Raw genomic sequence first — 16,662 nt, 5'->3', positions numbered from 1 at the left:
TCTTACCAAAGGTTGTGACCCCATTCCATCTGGGTCAGTTGATTACTTTGCCTACCTTCTTTGCTCCCCCACATCCCTCTAAGGAGGAGGAGTGTCTCCACCAAATGGATCCAAAAAGACCTTGACTGCACAAAAGAGTTCTGGGTGGATGGCCACCTCTTTTTGGGGTATGTGGGAGCAAAGAAGGGAAAGGCAGTGCAGAAAAGAAGCATCTCTTGCTGGGTTGTTCTCTGTATTAAAATCTGTTATGCCTTGGCGAAGAAGCAGCCCCCTGTGGTATTAAGGGCCCATTCCATCAGGGGAAAGGCTGCAACGGCGGCCTTGGCACGGGTGTCCTAGTTCAAGACATCTGTCAGGGAGGTACGTGGGCATCATTGCACACGTTTGCAAAACATTATTGCCTTGATGGTCAAGTGCGCAGGGGGGGCACTTTGCAAGCTCAGTCCTGCCTCATTCTGCAGCACACACAGAAAGGGCACAACTCCATTAATGATTGTTTTTGTTTGCAGGGAGCGGTCTCCCAAATAATGACGATTTGCTACTGCTGTGTGTGTTGCCTTCTGCAGCACACTTTGTAGAAAAAAATCACCATTATTGGTTGTTTATGTGCAGGAAATGACACCTTCCTGCACATAAACAATCAGTCCCTGCATTGCAGGCACTCTTGCACTGAGGTGGTAGGGTGCCTGCGTTAGTGCTAGCCAGCTAATTTTGGTGCCATAGCTAGAGAAAACACAGGTGTGCACCTTATTGTTGTAAATACGGCGCATCCCTGCATTTTGGAAATGTACATATGCCCAATAGAGACAGCTTGCTGGTGTTGTGGGACTCTGCCTGCTCCATTTCTGTTAACTCATGCTAACCAATGGTGGGGCTTATTTACATGCCCTTTGCACCACAGGTGCATCACTTTTTCCCATATTAAAAGTGACGCACTAGCTGCATAAGCCCCCTTGTGTTTGGACTGTGTTTACAACTTGAAAATACATTCTGATAGAAGCAGAGCAATGTGACTGCACCCTGGACACACTCTAATTGGCGAGCCCCACGTAATCTGGCAGTGCAAGATCAATGCCTGGTTTTCAATATAACCACTCCCAGATGAGATGAGATGAGATGAGGTGGGGTGGGGGTGGTTATAGATGCGAGAGGGCACTGCTGTCGTTGGGACTGTTGATAGCTAAACGAGATATAGCGAAAAAGTGGAAGGACAGAGCAGCCCCCTCCATAACTGGATAGGCAAAGTGCATGGACTACTGCATGGGTCGGAAGTGCTTGATGGATGTAGCCAGGGATTGTCCACAGAAGCATCACTAGATCTGTAGGAGCTGGACAGACTATCGAGGTATACATATCGGACCCTGTCCGGATAGGCCATGGTCCATGGACAACGAGGTATACTCCTTTGTGGCGAGGCCATGCTTAGTTTTGGAGGCAGCTAACTAAACGTTTACCTAGGAATGTCAGCCCCAACTTGTTTATGTCACCTATGTTTCAATTTGCATCTGCATGACCGACTATGTGAAACTGAATTCACGGCTTGATTGCAATAGCTTAATTGCATCATATTACATACATGTGCTTGACGTAGTTTATTTGTGAAAAATTCCAATAGAAAGTTTAAAGAAAAAAAAGATAACCAATCAGTGTGTAAATGATATGATCCAGACTCCTATGCAGGACAGCTCTGTTGCTTATGAATGTGACAATCCAGAACTGGGGATGGGATTACCGGTTCTGTTTAAGAAGGATATTCAAACATACCTATTTTCAATAATTTCTTGTTTTAAATATAAGGTAATCCAAAATCCTTGATCCTACATACATTAAAAATGCTGTTGTGGACTGGATCTATCAGTAACAGGCAGTCAATAAGAATATAAAGTTCAAAATAAGAATCACTGATCACTGTCAATTGATAGACCTATAATCTCTCTTTAGAAATTGCACATACCTGCATTTCAAGTGATGTTAAAGGAGAGTGTCCTGTTAATCTTAAAATGGAATCTGTTCACATATTGCTGACTATAGGAGGCTACTTCTAACCCTTTGAAGCCTCTGCGATCTCCTTGAGGTGGTCTGTAAATGGAGGTGCTCATACAATATAAAGTAAACCTTGATGTTCATTCGAATGCAATGTCTATATTTTAGTGTTCATCTGCGCAGGAAGGGACATCACTGTTTTTCCACCTACGGAACCTTGCACTCCTCCCTACTCCTGGACCTATTTAATTGTGGCTGCAGCATGGACCTGCAGCCTACGTGGGCAGCGAACATGCAGCTGGTGCGCCAAAGACAAGCTCGTCTCTGCCTGTCCACACCTTGACCACACCCAGGGCCTGGAACCCTGGTCCTTACCTACCCACATGACACCCTGTGGTACTCCTCCTTGCTCTTAAATTAGCTCGCCGCTCTCCGCACTTCTGCCAATTTGCCCCACACATCACAGGAGTGTTTACATGCCCCTCCTGCAAATTTTCATTCACTCTCTCATACACTACAACCACCACTCCCACACAAACAGCACCCAGCTAGATCACCTATTACACCAACACCCTGACTCCCACCAAGCACAATCCTATCGCAGGTACCCTACAATAGACCAGCTAGTACTTGGGCTGATGAAACACCACTCGCTTACTCTCAAATAAACAGCCACCTTTTCACACAGACCAACAACCACCAGGACAACATGCCACACTCGCATGCAAGCTTTTCAACACCTGCTTGCTCACCAAACATACCAAAGAGTTGTGGAACCAACATAATCCAGACCTGCTCTTTCTCACTGAAACATGGCTAAATCCAACCTCCGCACCAGACATCGCTACAGCCGTCCCCATCGGCTACAAGATTGTTAGACAAGACTATCAGCACATGTCTGGAGGTGGAGTTACCATCATATTCAAAGATACCATCAGCTGCACCACCTACACAATCACCCTCACAAGCCACTTTTAACACCTTACATTCAAGGTACATACACATCGCAGCCAACTTCTCTCTGGATGTTTTAGAAAACCTCTGAAACTTTGGCTTTAACAAGGATGTTACCAGATCCGCCAACACCATCGAACACCTACTGTACCCAATTTTCTCCTCAATCAGCAACACCACAGTCAACAAGCCACAACTATGACCTGGACAGACCATGCCCTAATCAGTTTCAGCATATGCATCCCGCTTTATCACAGACCTACAATCACCAGATCTGCCTGTCACAGTAGGAAAAGCATCTCTGAGGAGCCCTAAGATGCTGCCATCGGGAGCTACAGAACATCAAGCACACAGCTCTTACAGATCACATTAACACCAGCACCAACACAAGCTAAAAAAATCTTCACCATCATCAAAGATTTCACTGTGCCTCCTGCCGCCTCCAGCAACATTACCCCGCTCATAAGATCTTTGCAATAAGCTTACCAGGTACCTGCAGGATTTTGGCATCCAAGCTCTTCTCTGGATCTGCACTTTCCTAACGGATAGAACACAAGCTGTCGGCCTGGCACCTTACTCCTCTGAAGCCTGCACATCCATTTGTGGAGTGCCTTAAGGCTCTTTGATCAGCCCCATCCTCTTCAAAGCATACATGATTCCTCTTGCCAACATCATCCATGTACACAATTTTAACATCCCCTCCCATGCAGATGACAACTCATACTCTCCCTTTCGAACAAGAGCCCAACAAAAGAAACAAGTTTACACATGCATGACCTAAGTCACTAACTGGATGAACACCAACTGGCTCAAGCTTAACACCAACAAGACAGAAGTAGTGATCTTCGTTAAGAACGCCTTACCTTGGGACTCTAATTGGTGGCCAGCTTATCTCAGACCACACACACCCAGGACCCACACCCACACCAGAAACTTTGGAATAATCATCGACAGCAAACTAGACATGACGGCACAAGTCAACTGCATCCTTGATCCACATCCAGAAGTTGCTGAGGAAGATCATCAAATGGCTCCCAACCAACACTCCAAAAACTGTCACTCACGTCCTTGTCACCAGCAAGTTGGACTATGGGAACACTCTGTACTCCTGGACCACCAAGCAACGCACTAGAAGACTCCAACCCTTCCAGAACTTGGCAGTCAGGCTAATCCTGAATCTCCTACACATAACTCGTATCATTCCACACTTCAAGGAACTACACTGGCTCCAGATACACCAAATGCACTCAATTTAAACTCTTCACAGGCACATTTAAGACACTACACAATTCAGTCCCCACCTACCTAAACAGTTGCATCTCCTTAAACCAACCACCCAGACAACTCCACTCCTCAGGACTCCTACTAGCACACATCTATTTGTAGAAGTTACACAAGATCCTATCCTGGCTCTACAGACCTTGAGACAAGTGGTGGTGTTTCAAGCCTTCGTCCTTTCTTGAGTGGACTGTGGTTACTCCTTGTACTTGGGGTCCCCGAAAGGAGTTATCCAGAAATTGCAGGTTGTGCAAAATATGCCTGCACGTGCATTGCTTGGAATTCCCAGATCAGTCAGGCAGGGACTGAGAGATCTTTCTTGGCTTTCCATTGCGCAAAGAGTGAAATCTAAATCACTGTGGATTGCTCACAGTATTTTACAAGGTTGTGGCCCGCCTATCCTATGCCAATTTGTCACCCTACTCTACCTCAACAGATCACTTTGATATTAAAATCTTCATCTGCCTCCCATCCCAGTCATCAAAAGAGCTAGAAAGGGTTGTTGATCCTTCGGTTTTAGTGTAACAAAGCTCTGGAACTCTCTTCCTTTGACCATTCGAGCCACAGAAAATTAGCTATGCTGTGGAAAAGTGATCAAAATATGACATTTCAAATTAATTCGTTTTTTAAGTTTTCCTCCCTGTCCTGCTATCGTATTACCTCTTATCCAGCACTAGGATGCCTCCGGGTCACCATGTCCTTTACAAATTGTATAAATGGAAATCGAAATCCCACACATACAAAAAACCAGATCAACAGGACAGGAGTTTTGTTAAATCGCTCCTAAAGCGTGGAACAGCCTTCCACTCCACATCAGAGCCTTGTCTTCTCTTCTCGAATTCTGCAAGAAGCTGCGGTCCCGGCTTTTCAATTAACCAACCTGCCATAGTCAGGTTTAGGCACCCCATACATCCTCAGTGCCAGGATACCCCGCGGATGATAGTGTGCTTTGCAAATACACATAACATAATATTTTTATTATTATTCTCTACAAACAACAATAGCAAATGGGCGCACTTGGAGAAGATGACATACTACAGCGGTCAAATGAGAGATGCGCACAGCATGGAGTTCAGAAAGTATCACGAACTGCCTTTCTGAAGAGTTGTAAAAAGAATACATTGAAATTTACTTTTGCTATAATACACTGTTGAAAATATATTCCAATAATATGTATGCTCTGAAATGTGGCTGAAGCACCTGTTACCAAAAGAAACAACCGCTCTATAGCAAGGCTCCCCTGATTGCCCTTTTCTTCCAGCCATTTATAAAATGCAAAACCCCATAGAATATCCATTTCACTGACCGAGTAACCAGGTACGAAATTTAGAATAAAATTAATATTAAATGTAAGGTTGTTTTTATAACCTTTAATCCCCCTTCCTTACCCTGCTGCAGTAATTGCAGCTTATTCCAAATTTAGAGGGAGGGAGCCCTGGAGTAATGTCTGTGCCCCTGGCATATTCAGCTTCGGTTGAACTTGTAACTTGTTTTCCTGTTGCCCCACTTGTATGATACAGTAGGTTCACTCTTTTTTTGTGCTGAGTTATCATTACACGGGCATGCTTAAAGAGCGGAGCATTAACGCACAATGATTCTCTTGGCGCTTTGAGGTAGCCTATCCTCGGAGATAAAGACACCACTACTATCGATCCACGGAGTATCTAAAGGCTAAAAATTCAGGTTTTTATTTTTTTTTGCTAAATTTGTACAGAGTGAGACCAGCTCGTTTTTCCAAGGGCAAGCTGGTTCTAAACACAGTGAATATATATATTGGTTGAGTGAAATGTGGGCTAAAAATCATTACAACATTACTCCGGCAACATCTTTAAGAGCAGAGGAGTGCTAATGCTGGAGCAATTAGCACTCCACAACCTCTATTCCACTTTTTGCATGTTAAATAAAGTGCTAATTGTAGCTAAACATGTGCTGCCTTCTGCTTTCTGCAGAGTTTAACATTCCTTCTGTTCCACTTGTGTGAGGCCACCGAATCCAATGCCTTTGGGTCCGAAGTTCTTAGCGTAGCAAACTGCAAATCGAAGACAGGACATTAATATTAAATTATGTGCTTGCAACATCTTCCGTAGCAGTGATAAAGAGGGTGAGAAGTACAAGATGAAATAAAATAAATTCTATATATATACACTATGTAGAGGTACAAAATGGAAGAATAAAATATTTATACGCGGTGTACTGATGCCTTTAACAGATTGAAACTGCGATACAAATGAAGGAGATTTGAGTAACTAGAAATTGAAAATGATTCTCAGGACTGCTCTTGGGAACTGTTCCCCAGCCTGTTCCTAGAATAATTTGTGATTTTAAATAAACTGTACCTTTATATTCCACATAGGAGTAAAATAATAGGTTTTCTTCGAGAATTTGAGATTCTGGCCGAATAAGTTTATAGTGTTGCAGTAGAAGTAAATTGTAAACTTAGGTCCATCTTTACAGGACAATGACGTAGTGCAGAGCTGCAAGCCATCTTCCTGCGATGAGCTGTGTCATTAGGGAAGTGCAGGGATGTGTCGTATTTACAACAATGCACCACATTTGGTGCTTTCCTCTGTGCTGGTGCATAATTGACTGCCTAGCGCCATTGCAGGCACCCTTGCGCCGTGATGCAAGAGTGCTTCCGTTGCAGGTATGTTTGATGTTGTGCAGGAAGGGACACTTTCCTGCAAAAACACAGTCCTTGATGGCATTTTTCTCCTTCTATATGTGCTGCAGAATGAAGCACATATAGAAAGAGCAAAAAACGTTGCGCCACTTTAATGCCTCCCCGATGAGGCGTTAGAATCTGACAAATTCCCAGTTTACTTAAACTTGTAAATCTGGCGATGCATGAGAATCCATGGGTGTTGCGTAGAACCACCCACAGTAACACACATGCTATGCTCCTTTCAAACGGAGTAATGCGTGAAAGGGGACCATATTTACAATACCAGGCCATGAAAACCACGCATGGTGGCTCTACGTGGCCTTGTAAATATGGCCTGGCACACTGCGCCACCGGAGCGTCAAAAAAGTGACTCACCGGTGGCTCTAGGTGCTTGCAAATATACCCCCATGATTGCTCCTTCACTGCAATTTTGAATGGAAGTTCATACACGTAGAAGTTTATGAATGTGATTGCCAGGTTTAGGCCAAGAGTTCACTAAGTCTGTGCTTAGGCTTGAGATGAAAGAATGTTTTTTTTAAAGCACCCATACCGCTGCAGCCAGCTACTAATAGTCATGAAGGTTGATATATTTAGGCTCAGGGAAGCTTGCGAGAATTAGACATGACACAGATGGGCAAGTTCTCTATTGAAGAGTGGACTGAGGTCTGTGAATATTGTTGCGGCATGTAATAAAGATTTCAGATGAGAGGTTGTCATTTTATTTTTCTTTGCGGGACTCAAGCCAGGTGGGGCTGGGCTTGACGACGTCAGAGGGAGCAGGGGTGGTTTGCACTCCCTCCCTGCATGAGCCAGCCAATCAGTCATGCGCACTTGCCATGTTCTACACTGGGCTGTGCTGCACACCCCAGTGGAGAACATGCCCAGCCTCCCAGGTAATGCCTGAGCGGCCAAACAGGGCTCTCTGACCAATCACAACTCTGCTCCTACAGCGTCGTGATTGGTTGGGAGAGTCCGTGAGCCTGGGTGCCTCCGGTGGCGGAGAGCAAGGATGGAGGAGAGACGTGCGGCGATGGCGGCTGATGAAGGTCAGTTTAATTTTTATATTTTGTCATGCCTACCCCCCCACTACCCCAGTGGTTATAAAAAGAGCAAAGTATGAGCACAAATGGTGAATACAGGTTATGCACATTTATGTCCTAGGCTCCTTTGTCTATTTGACAATAGTAAAGTGAGGAGAGCCAACAGGGAGTCCCAACAGCAGATGCTAAAACACAAAACTTAATTCTACTAGTCTTTTTGCATCTCATTAAACTTGAAGATAGCTTTTAGTTGACTCTCACCTTTACAATATATCTCTCCATCCTTCTCCGTCACTGTTGTCGAATCCAGGCTTTTCCCACAAAATGCGCATCTGAAACATGTTTTATGCCAAGGCTGCAAAAGAAGAACAAACTGTAAACCTGAGTGTAAAGTGAACACAAGATTATTGATATATGAAGCATCAGGTTCATCATCCCTACAGACAGACAGGGATGGCCTGATATTTGTAAGGCACTCTTTGTTTTTGTTAAATCTATGCTGGCAGCAATTGCTATGCCCAATGGTTTGCAAGAGAAGTGAACAATAGGCTAGAGGTGACACACATATCATTTGCACAAGCGAGAGATGCTTTTGATGTCAACAGGGACACACTAAGTCAACGCCCGTATATCTTCATGCTCAGTCAGAGTGGCTTCAACCAGTTAGATTTTCCCTTTTGGCGGTAATGGCTCTGAAATTTGATATTTCCTGTAACATCGAGATCGCTTCTGGAGTAAACCATAATTACAAGTGAAATTTGACTTTATGTACTTATTAGTTTAGTTAAATTAAACCATTACAAAATTCCATTAAAACAGAAATACAGCATAATTTAAAAAGGCAAATGAAGCCGGATCTAATAACGGAAGCTAAAGCATGTTAATTGCTTTTCGTGACTTCAAAACAGTGACATTAAAAAAATTAAAACACTTGATGCGAATCCCCATTGACAAACCTAACATCGCAGTAAAGTTACTACATAGATCTATTCCATGTAGCAAGTTACTTAGATATTTTTTTCCTCATGTAACAAAATTACAAGCCTTAGTAAAAATTGAGGTGTGCCTCCTTTAAGAACATTTCTATTCCTTTCCAACAGGTAACGACTCCTGGTTTAATAAACATAGGCCATAACCAGATTCCCTTAAAATATAACAGGGTAGGAAAAAAGAGGATCAAAGTTTGCATGTTATAGCCACAAATTCTGCATCATTTGTCACCCCTGCATTGTAACGTTGGAATGAATTACTCTATATGGATTAATCAACATTTTACTTCGATAATAAACATTTTATATTGCAAGGGCAACACACCATAAACTATGCTACTCTGTTCGTATTATGCTACTCGGTTTATTATGTGCATATAACCGAAGAACATATCTGGCATGTTTACCTTTAACTAACTCCAGCTCCCTAACCCTCCGATTAATTGTTCTTTTTGTAAATTATCAATGGTAACATTAGAGTGACTGATAGGTCTAATTCTAAGGGGGTACAGGAATGTTTTAACAGCCTTGCCCCAGAATCAAATCTCGCTTTGTATATGCTGTTCACCTCGGTCCAGATTAAGGATTTTAAACTACTTTGCCTTGCTAACTTATTCCTAACTCATTATGGACTCTTTTTTGCCTTAAAAGACAAAACTCCATGTGATTGCACATTCATTTGAAGAATATTGTTGAAGATGAAATAAGGTGTGAAATGCCTTACATTGAACTGATATCCTACTAGGCCGTATATTTAATGGAAAAATGACTATTGGAATCAACTTTGTCTGGTCTAATCGAATATAATGTTGACGTTTTTATCTCCCTTGCCAATGGACAGAGTTAAAAATCATCGAATTCGATGTAGCATTTTTGAAGCTGTCGTGGATGTCAGCTATCTTGCGGTGGAAGAAGGTGGCGAGGGAGTCGCACAGGGCTTGCGACGGCAGGATGTCGTTGGTGGTACTTGATTAGTGGTTTGGACATCAAAGTACCCACTGCGCCACATGACATCATAATGTTTTTTTTGAGTCTTAAAGAAAGTCAATTTTTCACTAGAAAAAAATATCTAAATAATCTGATAGTCTATGAAGACTGAATCCAGTTCTCTTGTGTAGTATTGTATCTTTTGGATACTGCAGACAAACTGGCATTTGGACCCCAATTTAGTTGCCATACCATCTGCTTCATACAAGGGTGCACCCATGTCTGCAACATATTGATAGATAAACAGTGATGTCAGGACACATCCTTGTTTCTTTCAGTTAAGAATGTGTCTTCTGTGTTTCATGGATGAGGGAGGGGGCAGGAGTAAATGAAGGCTAAAGGAGGAATAGTAAAAACACACCTCTTGCAATGTTCATTGTCCCGAAGTCTTCCAGAAGGCTGTGAGAAAATTTAGCTGGCAGAGGAGAAAATGTGTGGGCGCCTGAGAGAAAAACCTACCCCACCAGTATGAAGAAAGACACAAAATTTGTAAAAAAAAAAAAAAAAAATTAAAGTGTGAAAAGTCTTGAAAAATATTACATTTTTCTGGAGAACAGATTAACTTTGTCTTTACATTTTTAGGAACCAAGAACATAGATTTGTTTTTCATCTTGCATTCATGTCATACTCTGAGGCGATCAGAGTTTAATTTGAGCTGGTGTTTGCTGGTGGGGTCCACCAGTGCTTATTTTTCTGCTGCCAAGTGCAAGAGAGTGAAAAACACAATTCGGAAAGACAGAGGAAGAGAAAGACGGAAAAACTGGAACCTTCAAGAGTAAAATAGAGGGACAGGCAGATCTGCAGGTAGATTACAGAGGCAGGAGTTGGGATAAGACTATCAGCTTTCGTATTGGAGCGTCAACATTTAATTGTGTCAGAGCTTCAGGTACTGGCACAATTTATTTTACAAATTAGGTGCTGGAGTCAATGTTCCAGGTGCATTCTGTGAATCCTGTACATTACCTCTTCATCTGCCACCTCTGGCTTACCTTACAATCACTTAAAACCCCCTGTAAATTTGTACAATCTGTAATATATTGAGTGTGTGTGTACCGCCATCGTTTGTTGTTGCCCCCATCAAGAACCGTAATCTACCACTGGACACATCGGGCTCACGCTGAGCTCTGAGACTACCTACTGCAATTTTACAGATGTGATCCTTCTGAGAAGAACATGTGGGGCTCCATGGGGCATCGCCTTGATAACCCTAGATAGGATCCTTGTCACTGGACCTGTAGGGCAGCTCCAGGATGACGCATGACAGTGAGTCAGGTGTTATGAGCCATGGGCTTTTCCTAAATTACTCCAGACGATGTGTGCCGCTGGATCAGTAGGACATGCCATTATCTGTAGAACAATGTCAGTAATACAGCCTGTTTATTTCTTGGTGGTCATTAACCAGAGGTTCAGCATCTCCTCCATCAACTCTAGAACAATGTCAGTTACACAGCCTGTTCATCTCTTGGGGGTAATTGATACTGGGTTCATTTTAGCATTTTCTTGATTGCTCTATCGATTAAGAGCCTGGCACAGCCTTTAATAGTATGTTTAAGCAAGCATTGGCACAGCTAATAGGTCTCTACTACCTTTTCCAAGATTTTTTAGCCATGCTGCACAGCTTCCTCGATGCTGTGCAGTTCATGCATGTGCCTTTTAAATGGCATGCCAACTTTTTCCTTCTGTTTTAGTCATTAGTCTGAGTCAGATCAGTCGCCAAAAATGAAGCGCATAAAAGTGTTTTTACCCAAAAAATATGACAGCAGACAGGTAGTGGAAGCAACGCAGGTTGTGAAGCAACGCAAGGGAGTCAGTGGGGGCATTGAAGCAACACAGGGGAGGGCAGGGGACATAAAAGCAATATAGGGAGATTAAGGGGACAAAGTATAAACAAGGGAAGGGCGGGAGATGCGGAAGCAACACAGGGAGAGCAGGAGGACCCAGAAGCATGGCGGGCGAGTGGATGCAACCCAGAGGCGAGCGCTACATAGAGGAGGGTTGCATAGCTGCCAACCTGTCAGGCGGTGGCAGGGGACATGAGCTGAAAACCACTGTAAATAGTTCTAGCTCGTTTTCAGAGGCTTTGAACGGCATACGTCCGTTTAGCCTCAGGAAGCATTTGTTGGGGGTGGTGTGGGGTTCAAAAGTGCCACTTGGTACTTATCGGCCCTACGCCGTGCCCCCTCCTCACACTGTGAGATTGTTCTTCAAGTTGGCAGGTTTGGAGTTGAGAGATGCAAATGAGGACAGTCAGCAGCAGGGGGAGAGAATTACACGAGGGAGACAGCTAGAAAACACATGCACTATCTGAGTGCTTACACACAAAAAGATAAAATGTAGTTACCAGACATCGAGCACAGACATCAGGCACAAAGAAACACACACTACACCATGGAATGAACAAGCACAAGGTTGAGAAACTGGAACATGAATAAGAAAGAATTAGGCAAATGGGCGTGACGATGAAAGCCGACCAATGGTAATCACTGGGCAGGCTCCAAGCCCCTCTATGTTCATGGTAAGCCACAATCTGCCTCACAACAGGCAACCCATGCGCTTTTTAGTAGGCTTGGCCTAAAAAGAGTTAATATTATCAAAGTAGAATGGAAAACTTCCACTCACCAATCCTCCGCCCATGACTTTCTCTGCAGCATAAACGGATTTACCACACCGGCGACATTTGTCCGTCCCCGCAGACTTCTGTGCAAACTTACTGGTGTTTTTGGGCGAGGCTCGAGCAGGCTGAGCTCTGTTGGGAACACAGATGTCACTCTGTCAGCTTTCTGAGAATCATACACCAGAGCTCAGAACTACTTTGCCATGTTTCCCAAATGTTTCACACAATTCTGATTAAAACAAGCAATAAAAAAGTTACATGAACAAGATAGCCCACTGAAAATATCCTTTTGTCACCTCTTTGGGATTGCAGATGGGATTAAGAAAGAGCTGCAAAGCAGCTAGAGGGGGACGTGGATAAATATACTTTGAAAGGAGCCGATGCCCGGTGGAGCTGTCATATGCAGCTAAAGAGGAGTCTGGTCCTCCCTCTCCTCCTCCCCCTGAGACACCTTGATTTAAGTGCTGTAACTATATAACCTGTACCTCGCTGTAACTCATGTAAAGCACTCTGATACCTCCGGGTCTAGCCAGCGCTATATAAAACTTATCAAATACATAAATAAAATGAACCTAGGTGTGTGCTACTCTCCACTTGCGATTGCTCATCAACAGGTGGGTGTTGGGCTGAGACTGAAGGCTCAACATGAGCCAAGGTAAGAAGAGCTCGTGCTTATCATAAAAAGTTGTGATTATTTTAATGTTGGTTTCCCTGTAGCTTACAGTTCATCATTGGTGCATCCGTGCATGTCCTGGTCATTTCCACATTCATCTGGACACTTACTTCCATTTCCAAGATGCCTGTAATAATCAACTACCTCGGATTGGATGGTCTGCTACTAGCTGTAGTGTTAGAGATAGGAGGGTAGCTGGTAACTTCTCCATTCTCGCCCTGTGGATTGTAGGCAGATACCTAAATTATAGCTTCTCTTGCACTGTTACACCCTACTATCCATCATTAAATCGTGCTCCAGACCTGATTACTTATATTGCTGTTTTTTTTTAATAACCTAAGCCGCTGTGTACTTGGCTGTGTTCACCGCCCCCGTGTTTTCCTGATTCAATTGCTTATGTTTAAACATGATATTACATTTTGTCCTACATCATTCATGTGCAGACATAGCAATAGCTCATTACCGCGGACACGTATTCATTTCAATTAAAGTTGTACTAGTGCCATATCTTTTAGTTGTAGATGCAGTGACCCCTCCCCCACCACATTTGTTGCTATTTTGTAAATATGGCTGAGGGTGTTAGAGAAGTTATTTAAAGTTGCCTGTCCTATAAAGGTTAGAGACAGTCAACTGATCCTGATTATTGTGAGAAAATCATTTCAAGACCTTTACTTCCTGCTCCCTTCTGGTGACCAAGAGGTTCTAGTCAGGAGATGGTAAATGGGCGATGAAGTGTAAGGGCGAGGTAGAGGTGCTTCGTGAGCTCCCAGGCCGGTAGGTTGAGTGCCCCGTGGTCTTTAGTATAAGTTGACAATGTGTGACTTCGATGTTCAACATGTCAACCTCAGATCGTGGCATCTTCTCCAGGAATATCCAGTCAGATATTAAGTGACCAATGCATGGGGATGATGAGTCTTACTCAAGACATCCAGAAACTTCTGCACAACCAGCACTGTGTGCCATCATCTGGAAGCTTTAGCTAGCCACTCTCTGGTGCTGCGTGGCTGTTGCTTATATACTCAACCACGTGCTTATGTTCTTCCGCCCTATAGTGGCAAGGCTTTTAGTACCTGAATAAGAGTCAGTTGTCTGCACCTAAATGTTCATACAGGTTTTTCTGGATGTCTGGGTTCATAGGTTAATCCAGTGGTTGAGGCTGCCCTTAGTCCTTGTGCTTTTGGATATGTGACGACACTGAAACTAGTCACTATCAAACCTCCCTTAGTGGCAGCTTATATATATTCCCACTTTCCCGGAAACAGTAGTGAGAGATCACCTACTTTTTCCCCTACGTTCTACATTTTGAAGACCGAGGCCCTGAAGACATGCCATCTAGTTTTGGGGAGGGAGTGGGACTGATCTCCCACTCCTGGTATTCTTCAGAATGTCCATTAGGACTTAAGTCAATTTTTTTCCAGATGTGCAGCAATAAGCAGACAGTTTGATTTGTGGCCCTACAAACATCCAGACAGGAATGCATGCATGTAACAGTAGCTGAACTTGTCACCCCCCCCCCCCCCGGCCTAGATGATTTCATGCATTTACTTCGAATAATCACTCGCCGAGGTCCTGAAACAATCTTTGTAATTTGAAAGTTCAAGACAAAATGACAGCTGTGTAGAGCCGCACAGTTCCATGTTGGCAAGATTTGGCTCACCCTCAGCTTGGCTGTTTGAAAGTAGAGTTCACCGCTGGGCAGTCTGTGTCAATCAAGCAGGGACGAATAACCCTGCTGACCCTCCTATTCCATGTCATCATTCCACGTCATCACTGGCGTAACAAAACTTGATGGGGCACCTCTGCAAAGAACCTGGCGGGTTCCACTCCCGACCCATTACAGTGCTCTCCGGGCAGAGTGCTGTGCTGAGGCCGTCCCCATGGAACTTGGCACCCCACGCACCGCGGGACTTGCTGGGGCCTGTGTTACACCACTGGTCACCAACTACCAACGATACCCAAGACTCTGGTTCTAGCTCCCACTTACTTTAGGGTGCACAGGGGTGATTTGTTGTACATAGAAGGCCCTGATGGGCTTCTTCACTCAGAACCCCTTGATGTTGGGGTTTCCACCAATCCCTGAATGTCAGAAACAAACGGATAATTTGAGTAGACCCTCTGTCTTGTAGCTTTCCAGACAAACGTACCATGTAGGGATGTGCGTTTCTAATTTAATCATTTGGTATGTGCCATGCCTTGTGTACGCTCTTCCAGTAGGCAGGTGGAGGTGTCATACATGCAAGCAGCCTCTGCTCCATCCCACCACAGCTGCTCTCTCATTGGACATTCAGTTCTTTTACAAACGATGAAATAAAGTGATTAAACATTGTCTCCTTTCCTGCCCTGAGGAGCAGCATGCAGAGCCCCTGAAGCCAGCACTATATCTACTTCTAACTATCTTAAGCTACAGAACAGGCAACTGAGGGGCTTGGGGTAGGAAGGTGCAGGTCCAAGGTCACTGACTGCAGAAAGGAGGGAGTGGGTGGAAGCAGAAGCAATCCATTCCAGACATTGGCAGTTGTGATGGACAGCAAGGTCTCTGCAGAAAACCAGATGAACAACAAAAATGATGGTCGGGATCTGTGAATGAGTCTTAGCCAATCATACTTACTCTGGGCTGCATTCCCGGAGATTGCCTTTTTGCTCACTGTCCATCTACAGACAAGGGCACGCCATGTGCAAATCGCTTTTGACCCACATCTAAATGGTCTGTCCAGCCCACACCTCTAAGCCAAAACCCTTCCTATTGGAACACAAACACAATCTGTTGAGAAGCCAGTTGCAGCCTGAGCCCAATAATTCATTGAGCCCCCACCTCTGGGCACATATGACCCACTTCCACCCCCTTGGTTCTTCTCAGTTTGGACTGCAGCATGGAGAGGCCAACACGGTTCTGGGGATGGCATTTGTTTGGGACTCTCTGCTTTGTGGGAGAATATCACGTGAGCGTCTCCACTGCGAAGGAAATATTTTCGGCTTGGACCATACGATCCACACCAATACAATGTCAACACTCATTAACAACAGTTTCCTCTATTACTCACAACTTGAGGTATCTGCAGCAAATATTACTACAGTTGAGTGAAGGGTTCTGGTAGGAGGAAACCCAAAAATCAGGAACATTCTCATGCTACTTACTTTTAAGAAGGAAGAAGTGAGCCCAGGTGTAAATGTAGACCATAACTTACTCATGTGTGATACCGAGGCGCTCTCCCGTGTCCGTATTCAGGCAGCCGGCTCCTTGTCCATAGCCATACCCCTTGGGCCCATACTTCCGCCCATAGCAGGACTTGCAGTAGATTTCCGACTCGTGAGCTGCCACTGTAGTGCTGTCCAGAGCTTTCCTACAGACCACTAGAGAAGGAAACATCTGAAACTTAGGGTTCTGCGTCTACATGTGCATCATAGTATCCTACTATGTCAATAACATCACATTGTCAAATGAAGGAATCTACGGTTAAAGCAACACCACTGATGAGCCAAAA

At 44.1% G+C, this 16,662-nt stretch overlaps 1 protein-coding gene across 1 annotated transcript in view; it reads right to left on the bottom strand.

The window, feature by feature from the left end:
* Window positions 1-5,880: 5,880 nt before the first annotated feature.
* Window positions 5,881-16,662, bottom strand: part of CSRP3 (cysteine and glycine rich protein 3) — a 28,451-nt gene continuing 17,669 nt past the window's right edge. Inside the window, exons 3-6 of the mRNA XM_086959523.1 lie at window positions 16,366-16,531; window positions 12,513-12,639; window positions 8,179-8,272; window positions 5,881-6,244 (exon numbers count right to left, since the gene is read on the bottom strand). Of these exons, the coding sequence (XP_086815649.1) occupies window positions 6,168-6,244; window positions 8,179-8,272; window positions 12,513-12,639; window positions 16,366-16,531 (464 nt within the window). The 3' untranslated portion in view covers window positions 5,881-6,167. The remainder of the gene's footprint in view (window positions 6,245-8,178; window positions 8,273-12,512; window positions 12,640-16,365; window positions 16,532-16,662) is intronic.

Source organism: Lissotriton vulgaris, chromosome 2_2 (assembly GCF_964263255.1).
Source record: "Lissotriton vulgaris chromosome 2_2, aLisVul1.2, whole genome shotgun sequence".
Classification (NCBI taxonomy): domain Eukaryota; kingdom Metazoa; phylum Chordata; class Amphibia; order Caudata; family Salamandridae; genus Lissotriton; species Lissotriton vulgaris.
This window is presented reverse-complemented; position numbering and strand designations above follow the sequence as displayed.